The 18,474-nt window shown below is 35.8% G+C and overlaps 1 protein-coding gene across 1 annotated transcript in view; it reads left to right on the forward strand.

Annotated features, from left to right (window-relative positions):
• The window catches only part of TMEM260 (transmembrane protein 260), a 73,210-nt gene that overhangs the window by 10,596 nt on the left and 44,140 nt on the right, over window positions 1-18,474 (forward strand). The window contains 1 exon segment of the mRNA XM_027554189.1: window positions 277-428. Coding sequence (XP_027409990.1) covers window positions 277-428 — 152 coding nt within the window.

The following is an 18,474-nucleotide window of genomic DNA, read 5'->3' on the forward strand; positions in this document are numbered from 1 at the left end:
CCCAGAGAACAAACTGCTTAAGAACTGACAATGAAATATGTCACCCTTTCTCTAGGTGACACACCATGTGATAGACGCTGCCAAATCCACTAAAGAAAATATTTATTTGTATTGGCACAAGAGGATTACAATAGAAAACCACTATTCAAACATTTAGTCATTGTCTCTTAATCTTTATACTTGCCTGGGAAAAGGGCTACTTTTCAATGAAAGCCAGTGTGACTGTTCCTTTAAAACTAGATGGAAACCTCCTAACTGTTGCTAATTTTCCCTTAGGTTGCCCACCCTCCTGGCTACCCTTTGTTTACTCTGGTGGCTAAACTGGCAATTCTACTATTTCCTTTTGGTTCGGTTGCCTACCGAGTCAATCTGCTGTGTGGCTTATTTGGAGCAGCAGCTGCAGCTTTACTTTTTTTCACCGTTTTCAGGTAAAGTAGTTGATTAGTTAAAGTTAATTTTAACTAATTGGAGATGGAGCTTTCTTATGGCCCATGTACATACATGACAAAAAAAAAAAACCCCAAAGAACACCTTTTGTTGCTTAAATGGTTTTCCTAATCACTCATGTGATTTCACTTTCTCAATTTACAGTAATTTCATATGTGTTTGACCCTCAAATGATTACACAGTTGGTTCTGCTTCATACAGTGGAGAGAAAGTGTCACCAGTTCATTATCACAATTCTCTGTTTAGGCAGAATTAATAATGTTTGTCATTTTAGGAAGATGCAGATGGGCCAGTTTAACAGTATGAAGTTCTTCTTTTGGTAAATGGTAAATATTATTTAATTACTCACAGTATTGCTGATAGGCAGCTGCCTATCAGGTCCAGAGCTAATACCTAATTATATTGTATTTTAAATATGCACATGCATACATTTTGAAATGAGGCTATTAACTAAGGAAATCAATTTGGGAATGTAGTTTTAGTAAGGTTTCACTTTGTTACAGTATAGCTGTAGGGAAAACAAGCAAATGAGACACCACTTACTTCATAATGAAAGGCTTTCCTAGTTTGGAAGGCTACCCTACTTTTAAAAAAACAGGTCATTAGTTTAGGATTTGGTAATCTGTATTTGTCTTTGCTGTTTCTCGCTTTCAGTACTAACTCAGTCTAACCTACGCCTGAAAGGATTATAGTCAAAACTACAAATTATACTTTCTAAAAAGGAAAAACCAAGTTAAAACATTTCTTTCAAAAAGTATTGCAGATTTTATTATAAAAACAAATAATTTTGTATGTAAATATAGTATAATTTGAATAGAAAATTTCAAAAGTCCTTTTTGGAGACTGTTTTATTTACATTTGTCATATTACTGCCCTTTGACTAAATTCTTTCTAAATTCCCTTTGCTTGTTTGTAAGAAGGTAAAAGTTACTATGGCTAAAAATTACTATTAAATCTATTTGTGGAAAGTTTCAGATTCAAAATTGTAATTGTTGATCATTCCTAAACGTTTATCTGTATTATTTAATTTGTTTTTATTTCAGTCTTACAGGTTTTCAGTGATAGCCATATCTTTAAGTATTAAATGTTTAACATTTTTGCTTGGATTAATTAGTATTATGAATACTTTTTCTAAATGATTAGAGTAATTATTATTAGAATTGTTCCTTCTGGTCTTATTTTATAATTAAGGCTGTATCATTATTTTCATTGAGAGAAAAACTATTTTAAATATCTAGAGTGAAATTTAGAACATATCAGTTCTGTATTAAATGTATGAATTACTAATTTTCATAAGATATTTAAGACAAAGCCATTTTTTTTTTAAACTAATATTTGTTTTGCTAGTTCATTTGTATTTTAGATTATTTCTACAACATATACACATATTAAATGCTGTAGCTGTCTCTTAAAGCAAGTAAAGCTATTTGTTTTCTAAAACTTTTCCATGGTTTTTTGTTATATTAATTGTTGATGCCCTTCCACATAAAAACCACTGCAAAAATCATATATAAATTCTTTGTCTTTCCAGAATCCGAATAGTTTGGGACAGTAATTTTCCTTTGAGTTGTCTGCATTTTAAAATAGCTATAATTATTATGCTTGATTATAATGGGTTTTAGATCAGCACACAGACCTGTGACCATTTTATTTTAATATATGGTCTTAATGATAAATTCATATGCTTACTGACATGTTTTAAAACAAAAACTCTTAATAGACTGGATATTTGCTTAGTTTTAGTAATCTAGTACTTTGGAAAAGTTACTTTCTTCTGAGATGTGTCCTAACAATATTATCTCTCATGTAATTTTAATATGAAAATACTTCATTATTTTGAATACAGATAATTGACAAGGTACACGTCCTTTGGGAACAACCTAGTTCAAGTGGCAAATCTGTTTTGTCAAACAATGGCCGCCCTTCGGGAAAGAGCAAGCCATCTCTATGGTAATAGGACTAACAGTAGCCTATTGATCGAGTGGAAGAAGACATTATACAATGTCAGCTGGCTTGTTACAATTTCATTTGTCAAATGACCTGAACTTAACCTTTAAAACCTTCCTTCTGTGAATATAAACCCAACAGCAGGACGCGGTTTTTGTGCAGCCATTACAGTGACGGCTTTTTTCCAGTCCTAGCGTACAGTAAATATATTCCTTCACAGGTTGACTCCTTCATCAGAACTCATTCAGAAGACATTTCACTACTTTATTTATCTACCGACCAAGTCATCATTCCATTTTCTTGTTGAATATTGAGGGGTTTTGATCCTGGAGACAGTTGTATTCTTTCTTTCCCTCATCACTTAAGAGAACATTACTGTACATGTAGGATTAGTGCTGACTGGTGTGCAGGAAATTAATTCTTTTAACAGGTTTAGGTTTTTTTCAGGTAATTGTTCACAGAGCATTCACTATATTTAGCTCTTGGGGTGGACATAAAGACCTTCTGTACCTTTTAAACAAAGATTGTATTTCAAAAGCAAATTTCTGTTTAAATATGTTGATGTAAAAAGCTCCATTTTTTTCAGTAAACATGACTTGGATTGAAAGACCAGTTACTTCGTTGTTGCCAATTACTATGTAATTTTTGCTTTTCTTTCATCTTTCTTTTGCTTTTAAAAGCCTATAAGATGTCATTAACACTGCATTTTTTGTCAATCTTTCCTAATGGTTGGCAAGAATTCTTTTATATTTGCTGAGGTAGAAAGGATATGAGTAAAACAGTACATTGAAAGCTGTATGTGTCACTGTACTTTACTGAATTAAGAATAGTAAGATTGGGGCAGTTATTTCTGCATGTATTTATTTATGTATTGTCCCCTAAGGGGATATTTTAAAGCATGATTATGTTAAAGGAGTTTAATCTAATACATTTCATTTATAGGAAATAGTATTCATTTTATTAATGTGTACATCTGTGCATTTAAGACTCTGTACTACAGTTAAGTGATTTAGAGGAACTGGGATTTTTTTTTTTTCCTTTGAAGGCCAATGAAGTAAATGATTTTTTAGTTTGACAGAAGGGTATTTAAAAGTGTCATATTTGAAATTTGCAAATCCTATTAATACAAAAACGTAAAAGTTATAGGTCCTATAAATCACTAATACGAACATTGTTTAGCTTTGCTTAGTACATGAATTTCAAACTTATTTTCTAAAAACCTCAAACTAGATCCTATCGACATGTACTTAGTAAGGAAGGAGTACTGAACTCACTGTCATTAACATGCTTCCATTGTATATGTTCTGGTATCACTGGCAGAGAATGGACTCTGTTGATAGTATCATATAACAATCCTTTACTTGAGGGAAGATTTAAATTGCTTATGATCTCAGATGAAAGCATCTCTAGTGTCCTATTTTTTTGATAAGTTCCAGGGCAGGGAATAGGTTCTCAACAGGCTTGAGAGTCAGCATATCCTTTTCAAACTAGTATGGGCCAAATGGAACTGTAGCAGAACTCATTCAGCAACATTTGTTGTGCACTCATTTGAATTGAAAGCAAAATTTTTTTAGTTTTTATAATCAAATTCAGTGCTTATTTTAGAGAAAGGCAAAGTTACTCTTAAATAAAATTTTTTTTAATAAATTTTTTTCTTTTTCTAAAAGGCACTGTTTCAGGAAGCTTGCATTAAAAAACTTTATAACTCCATTAAGGTTTTACAGTAAGAAATCAGATCTCTTAATATCAAGCAGGTTCCCTAGAATATGTGAATATTAATTATAATTAAAGGTATCTTGAAACTCTGCCTGCTTACTACAAAGAACTTACAGCCAATTTCAGTGATATTTAAATATCTCCTGGTAGATTGTTTTGTGCCAGTATTTTGTTTGTGCAATATTTTATTTTTTATAAGTTATGTAAACATTTCTAAACATTCTGCCACTACTAAAAATTAATTTGATTAAACTTTTGGAATAGGAACACTTGATTCTGAGCACTGTGTCTGCTGTTCTTAGGGTTTCAGCTAAGATTCCATTCAATAAAGAATTGAAAATTAAAATGCCATACCTTAGAGTATGTAGAATCTCCTGCTTAAGAGACATTTGGATTTTCCAGCTCAAAGAGTATTTTAGATTATTGCCATAGAGAATAATGTGAAGCTCTTCCTAATTTCAGAGGTAACTATGCATAAGTAACAAATAGTCGCCAAGTTTTTGTAGTTGAAGAAGAATGGAAAGTACTGGAGCATTAATTTCCTTTCAGGAGAATATCTGTCTTGATCCCTGGTTAATTGATCATATATTTCTCTCATACTTGTATTAAAATTGCATTGACTCAGACTGGCTAAGCATATTAAGAGCTTGGTTCATTTGCATTTTCTTATAAGTAGAAGGCCATATTAGGCTCAAATAGCAGCACTTCATTTTGAAGGAAAAAAGCAGGGCAAAAACTCTTTTTTAAGACTGTAGAGTCTTTTCTGACAGCTAGTCAGAGTTAGAATTAGTTCAAGGAAATGTTAATAATGCACTGCCTGGCCTAATCCCTTTGATATCACCAGGTATCCTCCTGTTCATGGGTTAATTGCTTTAAAAGCAAAGGCAATATTCTGAGCGGTGGGCCGCTTCACCTTTTCACAGCTGTTACCATTGAGTGACAACTAAATCCCATGTGTAAGATGAGGAAGAGCTCAATCTCCAATTGGGAGAAAATTTATGTAAACCACAATCCCTTCAGAATGTGCGGAAGTCATAGACTTTCTTGATTTACTCTGCTTTTCCCAGAAAGCTCTATTGTTCACTTTCCTAAGTCCCATCAACCCTTTGTAGCAGAATATCACAGCGGCAGCAGATAGCTTGAAATATATAAATGCTATCATAGCTCTGATTAATAGCAGTGCTTATGAGTCAAGTCTGATAACAGTGCAGCTCTCCACTCAATTTCAGATACTGCTAATGGAATCTGTCTTCTCCAATTGTAATATGAGAAGGCCTAATTTGCCATGGAGCTTGGAGCTGTCACCAGTAGGGGATTGTGGGGTCAGATGGGAGCTGCCAGGTTTTTGCCCTGCAGCTTGTATCTCTCACTTTGAATAGAGCAGCCCCCTGCCTGCCAGTTAGCTGATAGGCCGCCGTGGGGTTTATGCCACTATATACAATAGAAAAGGGCTACATAGGCTGACTTTATAATTGTGAAGCTAGCTCATATTTCCACAGCTACTGTGCTGCATAATTTCTAATAAGTGGTTTTAACAAATGTCAGATTATGAAAAGTTTCCCCAATTACAAAAACTTATAAAACATTTAAATTGCTAAATCTGTTTCCTGCCGAGATTTTTGCCACTGGAACTAGTCATCTGTCATTATGGCTATAATAATAAATGTATACATTTCTTAAAGTTGCAAATAAAATGATAAATCATAACTCATAGATTTCCTGCTTTTCAAAGCCATAAAAAGTAGAAAACACTCAACAAATTGAAATATTACTATATATTTTATAACGTTGCATAATAAGACAACTTTGTTTAGTAAGTTGGTTAGTGTTTTTAGTGAAAATAGTTGAATATCCCCATTCTGTTGATCTTAGTTATTTGGATCTTTTAAGTTTACTTCATTTACCTTTAGAATCTTAACATTTTAAAAATTCTAAGTTTTCAGTTAAAAAGGACTTTGAGAATAATAATTCTGAACTATACCTTAACCAATTTCAGTTTTGCTACCAAATACAAAATATACTATCCAGATTGAGTAATAAGCTCATCCTGAGGCCTTGCATGGTTTTAAACATTTCAAGCAAGATTGATGAAAACCTGTAGTTTGGGAGTTATTTTAAGCTAGGTTGTACCTTAAGAGGATATTGCCTTGCATAGTGCAAGTTATTTGGCATACTATGGACACTTGGTCAAATGTAAAGTAAATGATGGTGATTCCTATCAGGCTCAGTTAAGTTGTTCTTCTTTTAGGTATTTGGGTATAAATTGATGAGATGAGTTGTTCTAAGCCTCCAATAGCTTCATCATTTATTAGTTTACAAATTTTAATTCTAATGGAAATTGCATGATTGTATTTTATTTATGAGAACTATTCATAATCTTGTTCCCTCTGTTTCACTTGTGCCCTTTTCCTTTATGAAAGCTTTCCCATTTTCTTCCCAACTTTATTTGGTGGTTTTAAAATCAAGACTAATACTTTGTACTTTTCCTTTCAGCGTACTGGTAGTTGATATTTATGTAGCTGAAAATTCGGGGTAGAACAATCTTTTTCCTATTGATAGAGTCTCATGGAATAGAATAAACCTTGGTAGGATTTCACCTGGAGTGAAAGTAAATTTTTATAAAATACGGGAAAATGGGCTTATTTGCAAATTTATTAAAGATGCAAATGTTTTACATTTTTTTACTTATGGTGGTGGTGGCTTTAGAGATAGAACTTTAATATACCAGGCCCTAAATTATTGATTGATATTCATTAGGTCTAAACTTGAAAATGACAAGAAAAACATTTAGATTCTACTGCTCTCCAAATACCCACTGACTATAATTTGCCCCAGCTTCCCAGATGGTGCTAAGGGTAAAGAACCCACCTGCCAGGAGATATAAAAGATGTGGGTTCTATTCCTGGATTGGGAAGATTCCCCTGGAGGAGGGCGTGGCAACCCACTCCAGTATTCTTGTCTGGAGAATCCCAAAGCCAGGGGAACCTGGCAGGCTACAGTCCATAGGGTGGAAAAGAGTCAGACATGACTGAAGTGACTTAGCACATGTGTGCATAATTTGCCCATAGAGCACCTGGCACATATTAGATAGTCAGTACATACTTGTTGAAAGAGTGTTGAGTGAACTGCCACTGAATGAGAGAAGTTCAGCTGAAACTGAAAATCTTTGCTGTCAATAGCTTAGTTTCCCAGTTTGACATCTCCAGGTACATTGAAGAGAGAAATCTATGGGTGATGATTTTGCGAATGAGAGCCAGAGGTAACATTTGTATATTCTCCATGAACAAGACTCAGAAAGATAAGAACTTGGGAGGATGGGAGCAGTAGATTTGCCACTAATTGTATCTTGCTTTACTGTATCTCTTCCCTGTAATCTGATGCATTTTAAGTCATCAATATGAGTTGACACTAAAAATAATTTTTTTAACAAGAATGCTCAGATGCATTGTGGCCTTCCTACTTGATTCTATTGTACTTACTTCAAGTAGGAGTTTTAAATGTTCAAGGAGCATAGTGTACCCTCCATGTTGGGTTCTTTGCACACTGAAGACAAATACATTCATGAATTTTATGAAGCACGTCAAATGTATGTTCTGAAAGAATTTCAGTTTTCTGTTATTTGTCTTTTGATTACGGGTTAGACAAACATGTGACTACACATGAAAATCAAATACTGTGTAGCAGAAAGAAAAATACACCTTATCATCAATAGCAAACCTGTGTCAATGGTGTGAATTGTAACCCCCTCCCCTCAATTTATCCATTGTGTCAACAGATGAATAGCATTCCATCAGTGAGAAAACTATTGCACAATCAGTACCTTTCTTGTCTAGGTCTCATAGAATTCTGAGCCTCACATTTGTTAGGATTCTCTGAGAAGCATCACATATTCCGCAGCCTAGAAGAGAATTTTTCCATTCTCTGGGTGAAATTTTAAATACTTGGGAACCCTTCTTATCCTATCTGTCATACTCCTGGTATATCTTTCCTCAGTGACTGACCACTGTGATCCCCTGGAATGTGAACTCCATGGTTTTAGCCTTAGCCCAAGTAAAAGGCAATAAGGAAAATTTATTTATTGCAAAAATACTGCAAAGTACATTTTATGTGTCACATATATGTAATATGGATTTATTTATACAAAACAAACTTCAGTAACTTTTAGGTTATTTGTTATTTTGAATCATCTGTATTATTACCTTATTCTGTTAGTCTGAGACCTTGAAAATTAAGCATGCTTCTCTAATAGTGTAAAAACTTGATTTTGATTGTTGACATCTTTTAAAATACAATGGCTGTCTTACTGAAATTTCATAGAAATGTTTAAAGTGTGTGTTCTTTATATGGCCTCATAAGATGTTATCTTTCTATAAGTCATGTTAGATTGTAAAATATGTATTTTACTTGAAGAAATAGCTCCCTTGATATCCTTCTGTGAGGCTCTGTGAGCCTCTAGATTGAGAATAGAAAACATTTTTCTCATATATATATAAAATTTATCATAATTAAAGTGGAAAATATTTTAGATTATTTTGCAATTTATTAGTGAGTTGTGCTGAAAACAGTTCTCATTTTATTCACAACTTCATTTGAATTTCTTTTTTTCCTCCAATTTCCTATTAGTAGCAGGTTCATCAATTTCAGTAGAAAACTGTTTGTCTTTTAAATTTAAATGAGCTAATTTTAAGATATCACTTTTAGCACATTAAATGTAAATAAATATATCTGTTCTTCAGTTGCTTTATAAAAAATAACAACTACTTAAGCATATTTATTTTTTAATATAAATTTATTTATTTTAATTGGAGGGTAATTGCTGTACAATATTGTATTGGTTTTTCCATACATTGACATGAATCCGCCATGGGTGTACAAGCATATTTATTTAAAAGAATGAAATGAAAATTAAAAGTAGGCCTCCTTGATTGCCAAGTGAAAACACCTTGGTGTTTTTTGATTATGTCATTTTTCTTTGAAAAAAGAGTTAGGTTTAATCTATAGGTAGAAGACAGTTGTTTTGTCTTATTTGAGAGTTATTTATATTTACTCTCCATCTATTTATTTGACTTTATGGATGATACCAAACAGCTTGTTTTGTGGGTTCAGAATAACATTTTCACTTAAAACTCATGTTTAAAAAACAAGGTCAGATTAAACATTCCTTCCCTATATTTTTAAAAGAAATATTGCTTAGCCAGAAATTTGAACTACAGTTCATTTACCAGCATTCATGCATAGTGTTTCACTATGCTTATATAATCTAATTCTGCCCCAAAATTGCAAAGGTATGTTGTACCCTTTTCAGGGGAAAAAAATTGTAGAGTGTGTGTTCTAGTTAGAATTATTGCCCAAAAGAGCAAATTACAACTAATTTGTTCAATAACCCACATTGGGAATATTATTGGTCAAACTCATAAAATAACAAAGACCCTAGCAATCAAAACAGATAATAGATTAATTGGAGGTTTTCAGAAGTCAGCAGATTCATAGAATTCATGCCTTAAAAAAAAATTGATAAACAGACAATAAAAGTGCTTGCTAAGTCATCTTATTTAACAAGTCTAAGACCAGATTCACCTTCAGACATATTTGTCAATGTGATTTTTGCAGCATCACTTAGATAAGTCTTTTGCACATTTAATGTCTTTATCCAGAATTCACAGTGGCTTATTGATATGAAAGATTCATTGATATTTGGCTCAAAAAGACATAAAAAGTGGAAACTTTGAGGTATTTTGTTTGAGATTTACAAAGATTTGAGAAAATACAAGGAACTCCCTTTACACATCAGTGTGAAAGGCAATATGAATAAAGAATAATAACAAGTGAAGGTAAAGTATGTCTGAAATTATATATATATATAAATGTTTATATAATATATTATATAAACATTTAGTTTCCAAAAGTTGCATAGCTTTGTTCTGTGTGTGTGTGTTCAGTCACTCAGTCATGTCTGACTCTGTGCAACCCCATGGACTGTAGGCCTCCAGGCTCCTCTGTCCATGGGATTCTCCAGGCAAGAACACTGGAGTGGGTTGCCATTTTCACCTCCAGGAGATCATCTAAATATTTGTAAAATGAGATATTCTTTTAACTTTTAAATGTGCTAATGTACTGACACAGCTGTCTAGCTACATCACAGGTATCAGTAGTCCAAAAAATTCTATTGGCTTTGTTAATACTTTATTTAGAGTTTTAAGTTCCTCACATCTGGTTTCTTAACTATGTTTTGATTAAGTTACAGTTAAAATATTTTATTCCTCAAGATTGTTTTTACTAAGAAATACAGAAAATCTCCGTATTCCGATTTATTAATACATTTAATTAATAATCAATAATAATAAAAGATTATTAATAAATTTAATTTAATGAGAGTCTGGAGAAGGGGCGGTTGCCCTAGTCTTTGCGAAAGTACTTCTGAAAACTTCTTGAAAAGGTGAAGCCTGTGCTGAGTTGTAAACTATCAATCAGTGGGAGTGGCCAAGTGAAGGCAAAGCCGTGATCCAGATACAGAGAATCTTCTGTGCTAAGAAACTCTGAGGTGGAAGAGAAACAGCCTGTAAGCACAGGGAGAAGTCATTCAGTGTTGCTGGAACACAGTTCAAAATAGGTTGTGTTGAAAATGAAGCTACAGGTGGGCTGAGACCAGATCATGAAAATCTGTGTCTGTTGTCATGGGACGCTTATAATATGTTCTATAGTCAAAGAGGAACCCTTGAAGGGTTTGAAACAGAAAAGCACAACTTCAGGTGTGCCTTAGATCCCTCTCTCTGGTGGCAGTGGTGGGCCCAGGGCTGGAAGCAGGCAGCACATAAACCTACAACATTGTGTGAGCCTGAGGTGATGAGTCAGATGAGCTGACCTAGGGAAGTGAGTATGGGTAGAGAGAAGAATATGATTTTATAAAATGTTGATGAAGTCTAATTGGCAGGATTTTGGAAAGGGAGAGGAGCTCTGATGATGACTCCTAGGGCTCTTAATTTAGATAACTAAACAAGGAAGATAATGAAATTCACTAAGGGAACACAAGAAATTATTTCAGGCAAGAGGATGAGAAATGAACTTTGCACGTACTGACCCTGAGGTTCTGTGGGACATCCAGAGTTGGGGTGGCTTTGTGGTGAGGGTACAACAGTAAGTTGGAGATGAGATTAATTTCAAAACTAAGGGAGAGGTGGTGCTGGAGACAGATTTGTTTTTAGTTTGTCGCTGGCAGGTGAAGTCAAGATAGTGAATAAAGTCACCCAGGCAAAGTAGAGTGAGAACAATTTGCTGAGAATGAAATCTTTGAGAAACACTGGCTTGAAAGGTGTTAAATGCAAGAAGAGAAAACACATTTGGAGAAAACATAAAAGGAAGACACAGAGCCATAAAAGGAAAACCAGAGGATATGAAGTCCAGATGGTCAACTTGGTAGAGTGTGGCTGGGGCAGTGATCAACACAGCAGAGAGGTTCCTTGAGCCTGCCCTGTTTGGTGGTTAGACAGTCGCTGGAGACCCCAGTGAGAACAATTCCAGTAGAGAACTAGGGTGAGAACAGAGGATGGAGGCTGCAGATGGGGACAACGTGAGGCCAATCCTGAGCCTCACTGTGACCCTGAAAATTGCCTTCAGGAAAGTGTTCTCGACATCAGCTTGCCCGCAAGTCATTTTATTTCCATCTCAATAAGGGGAAACAAAGCATGCACAGATATTGTCATATACTGTGAATAATGTAACAAGACTGCCGACCTGCAAAGTCAGTGAATGAACTGGAGACTGTCTCTGAAGTCTTCAGAAGCTCTTCATCCTCACCATTGCTGACATTATCCTTTGACCTGTCAGCCAGTCACAGACTCAGCTTGCTGTGGGCTGATGTGGGACGCCACATCTGCTTGCTTGCCTGCTAGTGACATTCTGGCACTAGACCACACACCTCTCTTCCTACATTGCACTCACCCTGCAGACTTACTAATATACCATGTACTGCTTGTCTTTTGAGACAAATGCTTAATTTTAAAGGGTATCTTATGATTTTGAGAACAGCTTTATTAAACTCCTCCATCTCTCTTCCCACTCTCTGCCTGATTTGAGCATTCAGTTCGCTCAATTTCTTGGTGCCCCTACACTTGTCTTCCATTGAACTGAGACCTAGATCCCTTTGGTCATCCTTTTGATCTCCTCCATCAGCCCCCTGCTGGCTCTGCTTCCTTCTCCATTCAGTGTAGACCCCGTAGTTCATTGCTTTAACACCTTTTCCTCTGGTCCTTCTGCCCTACCTACCTAGTAAAACTCACCCTGGTTCCTTATAACCTTCCCCAGCCCAGGTCAGGCTGCTACAGACCTTGCCACAGCCATGTGGACCAAGGCTGCCACCCCACATCCACAGCTTCTACAGTCTCCAGCCTCAGCTGAGTGCTTATTACACTTTATTTGCTATTTACAAGTCCTTGTTTTGTAGCCCTCCCTAGCTTGCAGAGTTTTCTCAGAGCAGACGATTCAAATTATCTTTACTTTTCTTAACCCACTAGACTGTACATGTTACATGGTTAGTAAATGTTGATTGATTCTGAGTTTTAGCACGGAACAAGCTTTTAAAGGCAGTATGTTCAAACCTGTGCATTTGAAGGAACATGTACAGTTTGATATATAAAAGACTGTTGGAAGCAAAGAGACTCTCAAAAGTATAGCCTATATACATTATTTTATGGAAATTAGAGATAGTATTAATAAAATGAGGCCTCCAAAATGTTTTATATTCTCTATATGGATGCATGCATAACTTTTTGCCCTTAGGCATACTGCCTTCTTTTCTATGTTCCACAAAGCTTTGACAACTGCAGCATTTATTTTCAGAATTTCCTCACACACTTTTTCTTGAAGACAATAGAAATAATAAAGAAGGAAGGCAGATAGTTTTAGTCAGAATTCTCAGTGGCAAGCGATTGGCTGTGTTTAGCAGAAAAGAAGCATATTGAATGGAAGTTGGGAAGAATGCTACAACTCAGTAATAAGAAAGATACAGCAATTTTTTAAATGGGCAAAATATTTGAAAAGACATTTCTCCAAGGAAGATGTAGAAATGACCAATGAGCAATTGCAAAGGTGCTCACCATTGTTAGCCATTAAGGAAATGCAAATCAAAATCTCAGTGAGATACCCTTTCACACCCAATGGGATGACTAGAATCAAAAAGTCAGATAACAAGTGTTACTGGGTTGTGGAAAAATCAGAACCCTCATCCAATGCTTGTGGGATCATAAAATTGTGTAGCCACTTTGGAAAACAGTCTAGCAGTTTCAAATGATTAAATTGGTTGTTTTAGGATCCAGCAATTCCACTGCTAGGTGTATACCCTAGAGAAGTGAAAACATGTCCACACAAAAACTTGTACACACATATTTACAGAAGCAGTATTCGTAGCAGGCAAAAGATGGAAACAATCTAGATGTCCATCAGTGGAAGAATGAATAAGCAAAATGTGGAACAGCTATGTAGTGGAATATTAATACAGCTGTACAAAGAAGTGAAATACTGATACACATTACAAGTTGGATGAACCTTGAACACATCATGTTAAGTGAAAGAAGTCAGACACAAAAGTCCACATATTATACGATTCTACTTATATGAAAACCCAGAAGAGGGAAGTTCACAGACAGAAGGAATATTAGTGGTTACTTAAGCCTGGCAGTGAGATTGGAGAGAGAGTTAAAGGAGACAGAGTTTCTTTTTGAGGTGATGAAAATGTTATAAAATTGACTATAATGTTAGTTGCATATATCTGTAAATATACTGAAAATCTTTAATTGTACATTTTAAATAAATGAATTATACAGTATATGAATTATATCTCAATAAAGCTTTTTGCTTTTAAATTCAAGAAAGTAGGGAAAACCACTAGACCATTCAGGTATGACCTATAATCAAATCCCTTATGATTATACAGTAGAAGTGAGAAATAGATTCAAGAGATTAGATCTGATGGAGTGCATGAAGAACTATGGATGGAGGTTCATGACATTGTACAGGAGGCAGGGATCAAGACCATCCCCCAAGAAAAAGAAATGCAAAAAGAAAAATGGTTGTCTGAGGAAGCCTTACAAATAACTGAGAAAAGAAGAGAAGCAAAAGGCAAAGGAGAAAAGGAAAGATATACCCATTTGAATGCAGAGTTCCAAAGAATACCCAGGAAAGATAAGAAAGCCTTCCTCAGTGATCAGTGCAAAGAAATCTAGGAAAACAATAGAATGGGAAAGACTAGAGAGCTCTTCAAGAAAATTAGAGATACTGAGGGAACATTTCATGAAAAGATAGGCTCAGTAAAGGACAGAAATGGTATGGACCTAACAGAAGCAGAAGATATTAAGAAGAGGTGGCAAGAATACACAGAAGAACTGTACAAAAAAGAATGACCCACATAATCACAATGATATGATCACTCACTTAGAGCCAGACATCCTGGAATGTGAAGTCAACAGCCTTAGGAAGCATCACTATGAACAAAGCTAGTGGAAATGATGGAATTCCAGTTGAGCTATTTCGAATCCTAAAAGATGATGCTGTGAAAGTGCTGCACTCAATATGCCAGCAAATGTAGAAAACTCAGCAGGACTAGGTCACGGGACTAGAAAAGGTCGGTTTTCATTCCAATCCCAAAGAAAGCCAATGCCAAGGAATGCTCAACCACACAATTCCACTCATCTCACACGCTAACAAAGTAATGCTCAAAATTCTCCAAGCCAGGCTTCAATAGTATGTGAACTGTGAACTTCCAGATGTTCAAGCTGGATTTAGGAAAGGCAGAGAAACCAGAGATCAAATTGCCAACATCCATTGGATCATAGAAAAAGCAAGAGAGTTCCAGAAAAACATCTGCTTTATTGACTATGCCAAAGCCTTTGACTGTGTGGATCACAACAAACTGGAAAATTCTGAAAGAGATGGGAATACCAGACCACCTGACCTGCCTTTTGAGAAATCTATATGCAGGTCAGGAAGCAACAGTTAGAACTGTACATGGAACAACAGACTGGTTCCAAATAGGGAAAGGAGTACGTTAAGGCTGTATATTGCCACTGTGTTTATTTAACTTATATGCAGAGTACATCATGAAAAACTGGGCTGGATGAAGCACAAGCTGGAATCAAGAATGCCAGGAGAAATATCAATAACCTCAGGTCTGCAGATGATACCACCCTTATGTCAGAAAGTGAAGAAAAACTAAAGAGCCTCTTGATGAAGGTGAAAGAGGAGAGTGAAAAAGTTGGCTTAAAGCTCAACATTCAGAAAACTAAGATGATGGCATCTGGTCCCTTCACTTCTTGGCAAATAGATGGGGAAGCAGTGGAAACAGTGTCAGACTTTATTTTGGGGGGCTCCAAAATCCCTGCAGATGGTAACTGCAGCCATGAAATTAAAAGATGCTTACTCCTTGGAAGAAAAGTTTTGACCAACCTAGACAGCATATTAAAAAGCAGAGATATTACTTTGCCAACAAAGGTCCATCTAGTCAAAGCTGTGTTTTTTTCCAGTGGTCATGTATGGATGTCAGAGTTGGACTGTGAAGAAAGCTGAGCGCCGAAGAATTGATGCTTTTGAACTGTGGTGTTGGAGAAGACTCTTGAGAGTCCCTTGGACAGCAAGGAGATCCAACCAGTCCATCCTAAAGGAAATCAATCCTGAATATTCATTGGAAGGACTGATGTTGAAGCTGAAACTCCAATACTTTGGCCACCTGATGTGAAGAAATGATTCATTTGAAAAGACCCTAATGCTGGGAAAGATTGAAGGCAGGAGGAGAAGGGGACAACAGAGGATAAGATGATTGGATGGCATCACCAACTCAATGGACATGAGTTTGAGTAATGTCCGAGAGTTGGTGATGGACAGGGAGGCCTGCCATGCTGCAATCTGTGGAGTCGCAAAGAGTCGGACATGACTGACCGATTGAACTGAACTGAACTGAACTGAAAGCTTTTTAAAAGAGGAAATATTCAAATCTAGAATTAAAAAAAAAGGAAGTTGGAAAGCTTGCAGAATTTCTTGGAAGGCTGGATTAGTAGGCTCTGATCCCAAAATATTCAGAGTCCCAGGCATGTGTGTGCTGGTGAAACCACCGTGGCTGCCATCCCTGGGCCCCAGGTACCCCAGCTCACATCACCGACCCTGACCTGGGTTCTGAGCACTAGCCCTGAAGGTGCTGCCATTATTGTCTGTGAAAATGATGCACAAGTCCCACCCACCATGTCTGATTCTGTCTCCATACCTGCTCTTTGGCCTCATGAATTTCCAGTTCAAAGAATGGAGCAGGTGATTCTGACAGGCAGAGCCCAGGTCATATACCCATGCTCTAGCTGCAATGAAGACTAGAAAAATATCCTATATTTCAGTGTGTGTAATAAGAGGGGCTGTGCCTCATAAGCTTGTATCACTCAAGCATATGAAAGGATTTTAGATGATGAGTAGCAAAAGAAAAGAGAAGGTCCACTACTCTTGTCTTCAGTCTATAGACTGAGTTGATTTCTAAGCAAGCTCTTTTGAGATGCTAAAAAGATCAAGATTATAGGTTTGATTTTCTTTACTGGCTTTATAATCAGTTACCTTCTTTTCTATAATCTTACTCAGCAGTCTCACAAATTATTTCTCTGATACCCAGAAAAATCAGGTGAAAGAGTATATGGATTATTCATTGTGAAACAATCTTGTCCTTGGCAGGGGGGGTGATATGGGACAGAAGTGAGGTGAGAAAAATTCAGAATTTAGACACTGCTGATGTAGGATTAGTCTTCAATAAAATGCTAATGTACATAAGTATCTGTAATAGTATAAGGTGACTGGATAAATTTTACCACTGATAATTTTACTTATACTGTCTTCAATTTCTAAAACCATATGAAATATTTGAAAAGGCAGTTAACATAGTTCATAATTCCAATAATGTCAACAATTCAAACGCTTTAGGATGTCTTCCTGAGCATAATAATGTGCTAAAAATCATTGTAGATTAGTGAGTCATGAGTTTTCTTCCTGAGGATTTGTACATATCAGTTCTCTTTAATTAACTGTTTGCTGGTTTTAAACTTTAACTGCCCTTTCAAAAAAAAAAAAAAAAAGGTTAATATCAGTCTTCAGAGGTGTGTACAATTCAGGTTGGTAGTGTGCTGTTTAGATAACACATAGACAAATACAATTCTAATAATTGACAAAACTTCTGTTCTTCACTCAGAGGTGCATATTTAACTAAATGTACAATATATCAGTGAAAGTGAAAGTGAAATCACTCAGTTGTTTCTGACTCTTTGTGACCCCATGAACTGTAGCCTACCACACTCCTCCGTCCATTGGATTTTCCAGGCAAGAGTACTAGAGTGGGTTGCCATTTCCTTCTCCAGAGGATCTTCCCAACCCATGGATCATACCCTGGTCTCCTGTATTGTAGGCAGACGCTTTACCATCTGAGCCACTGGGGAAGTATATCATTAGTCTGGGATAAATGATTTGACATTAAAACTAAAATAGCCATCTCTTACTGATAATGTAATTATTTTAAATAGCTAGACTAACAATTTTAATCCTGGTTCTGCCACTTAATTACCTACTGTAGGGCCTTGGAAAAATTATTTGGCCTCCCTGAGCCTCAAATTCTTCATTTGAGAAATGGAGACAAACCACCATCTACTCATAGGGTTATTGTGAAAATTAAATGAATATAAAGAAGGCAATAGAACAATACCTGAAACGTGGCTAACAAGAAACTCAACAAATGTTAGCAAATTAGCTTGGAAATTTGCTGATTTCTTTAAACTTTTTATCTTGATGCAATTTCAGATTTATAAAAAAGTGGCACGAATGGCTCACTGTTTGCCCTTTACTCAGGTTCCCAAATATTAATATTTTACCACATTTGCTTTATCCTTGACTCAGTGGATATGTATGTATTATTTTGCTTTTTAACCAGTTAAGAATAAGCTGCAGTCATGATGTCCTTTTACCCTTAAATGCTTCAAGATACGTTTCTTTAAACCAACATTGTCTTACATATACACAGTGTAGGTCTCAAAACAAATTATCAATGATACAACACTGTTACCTAATCTTCAGACTTGATCCAATTTTTTCCACATGCTTATAGTAGATGACACCACCCTTATGGCAGAAAGTGAAGAGGAACTCAAAAGCCTCTTGATGAAAGTGAAAGAGGAGAGTGAAAAAGTTGGCTTAAAGCTCAACATTCAGAAAACAAAGATCATGGCATCTAGTCCCATCACTTCATGGGAAATAGATGGGGAAACAGTGAAAACAGTGTCAGACTTTAATTTTTTGGGCTCCAAAATCACTGCAGATGGTGATTGCAGCCATGAAATTAAAAGATACTTACTCCTT

This window comes from Bos indicus x Bos taurus, chromosome 10 (genome assembly GCF_003369695.1).
Source record: "Bos indicus x Bos taurus breed Angus x Brahman F1 hybrid chromosome 10, Bos_hybrid_MaternalHap_v2.0, whole genome shotgun sequence".
Classification (NCBI taxonomy): Eukaryota; Metazoa; Chordata; class Mammalia; order Artiodactyla; family Bovidae; genus Bos; species Bos indicus x Bos taurus.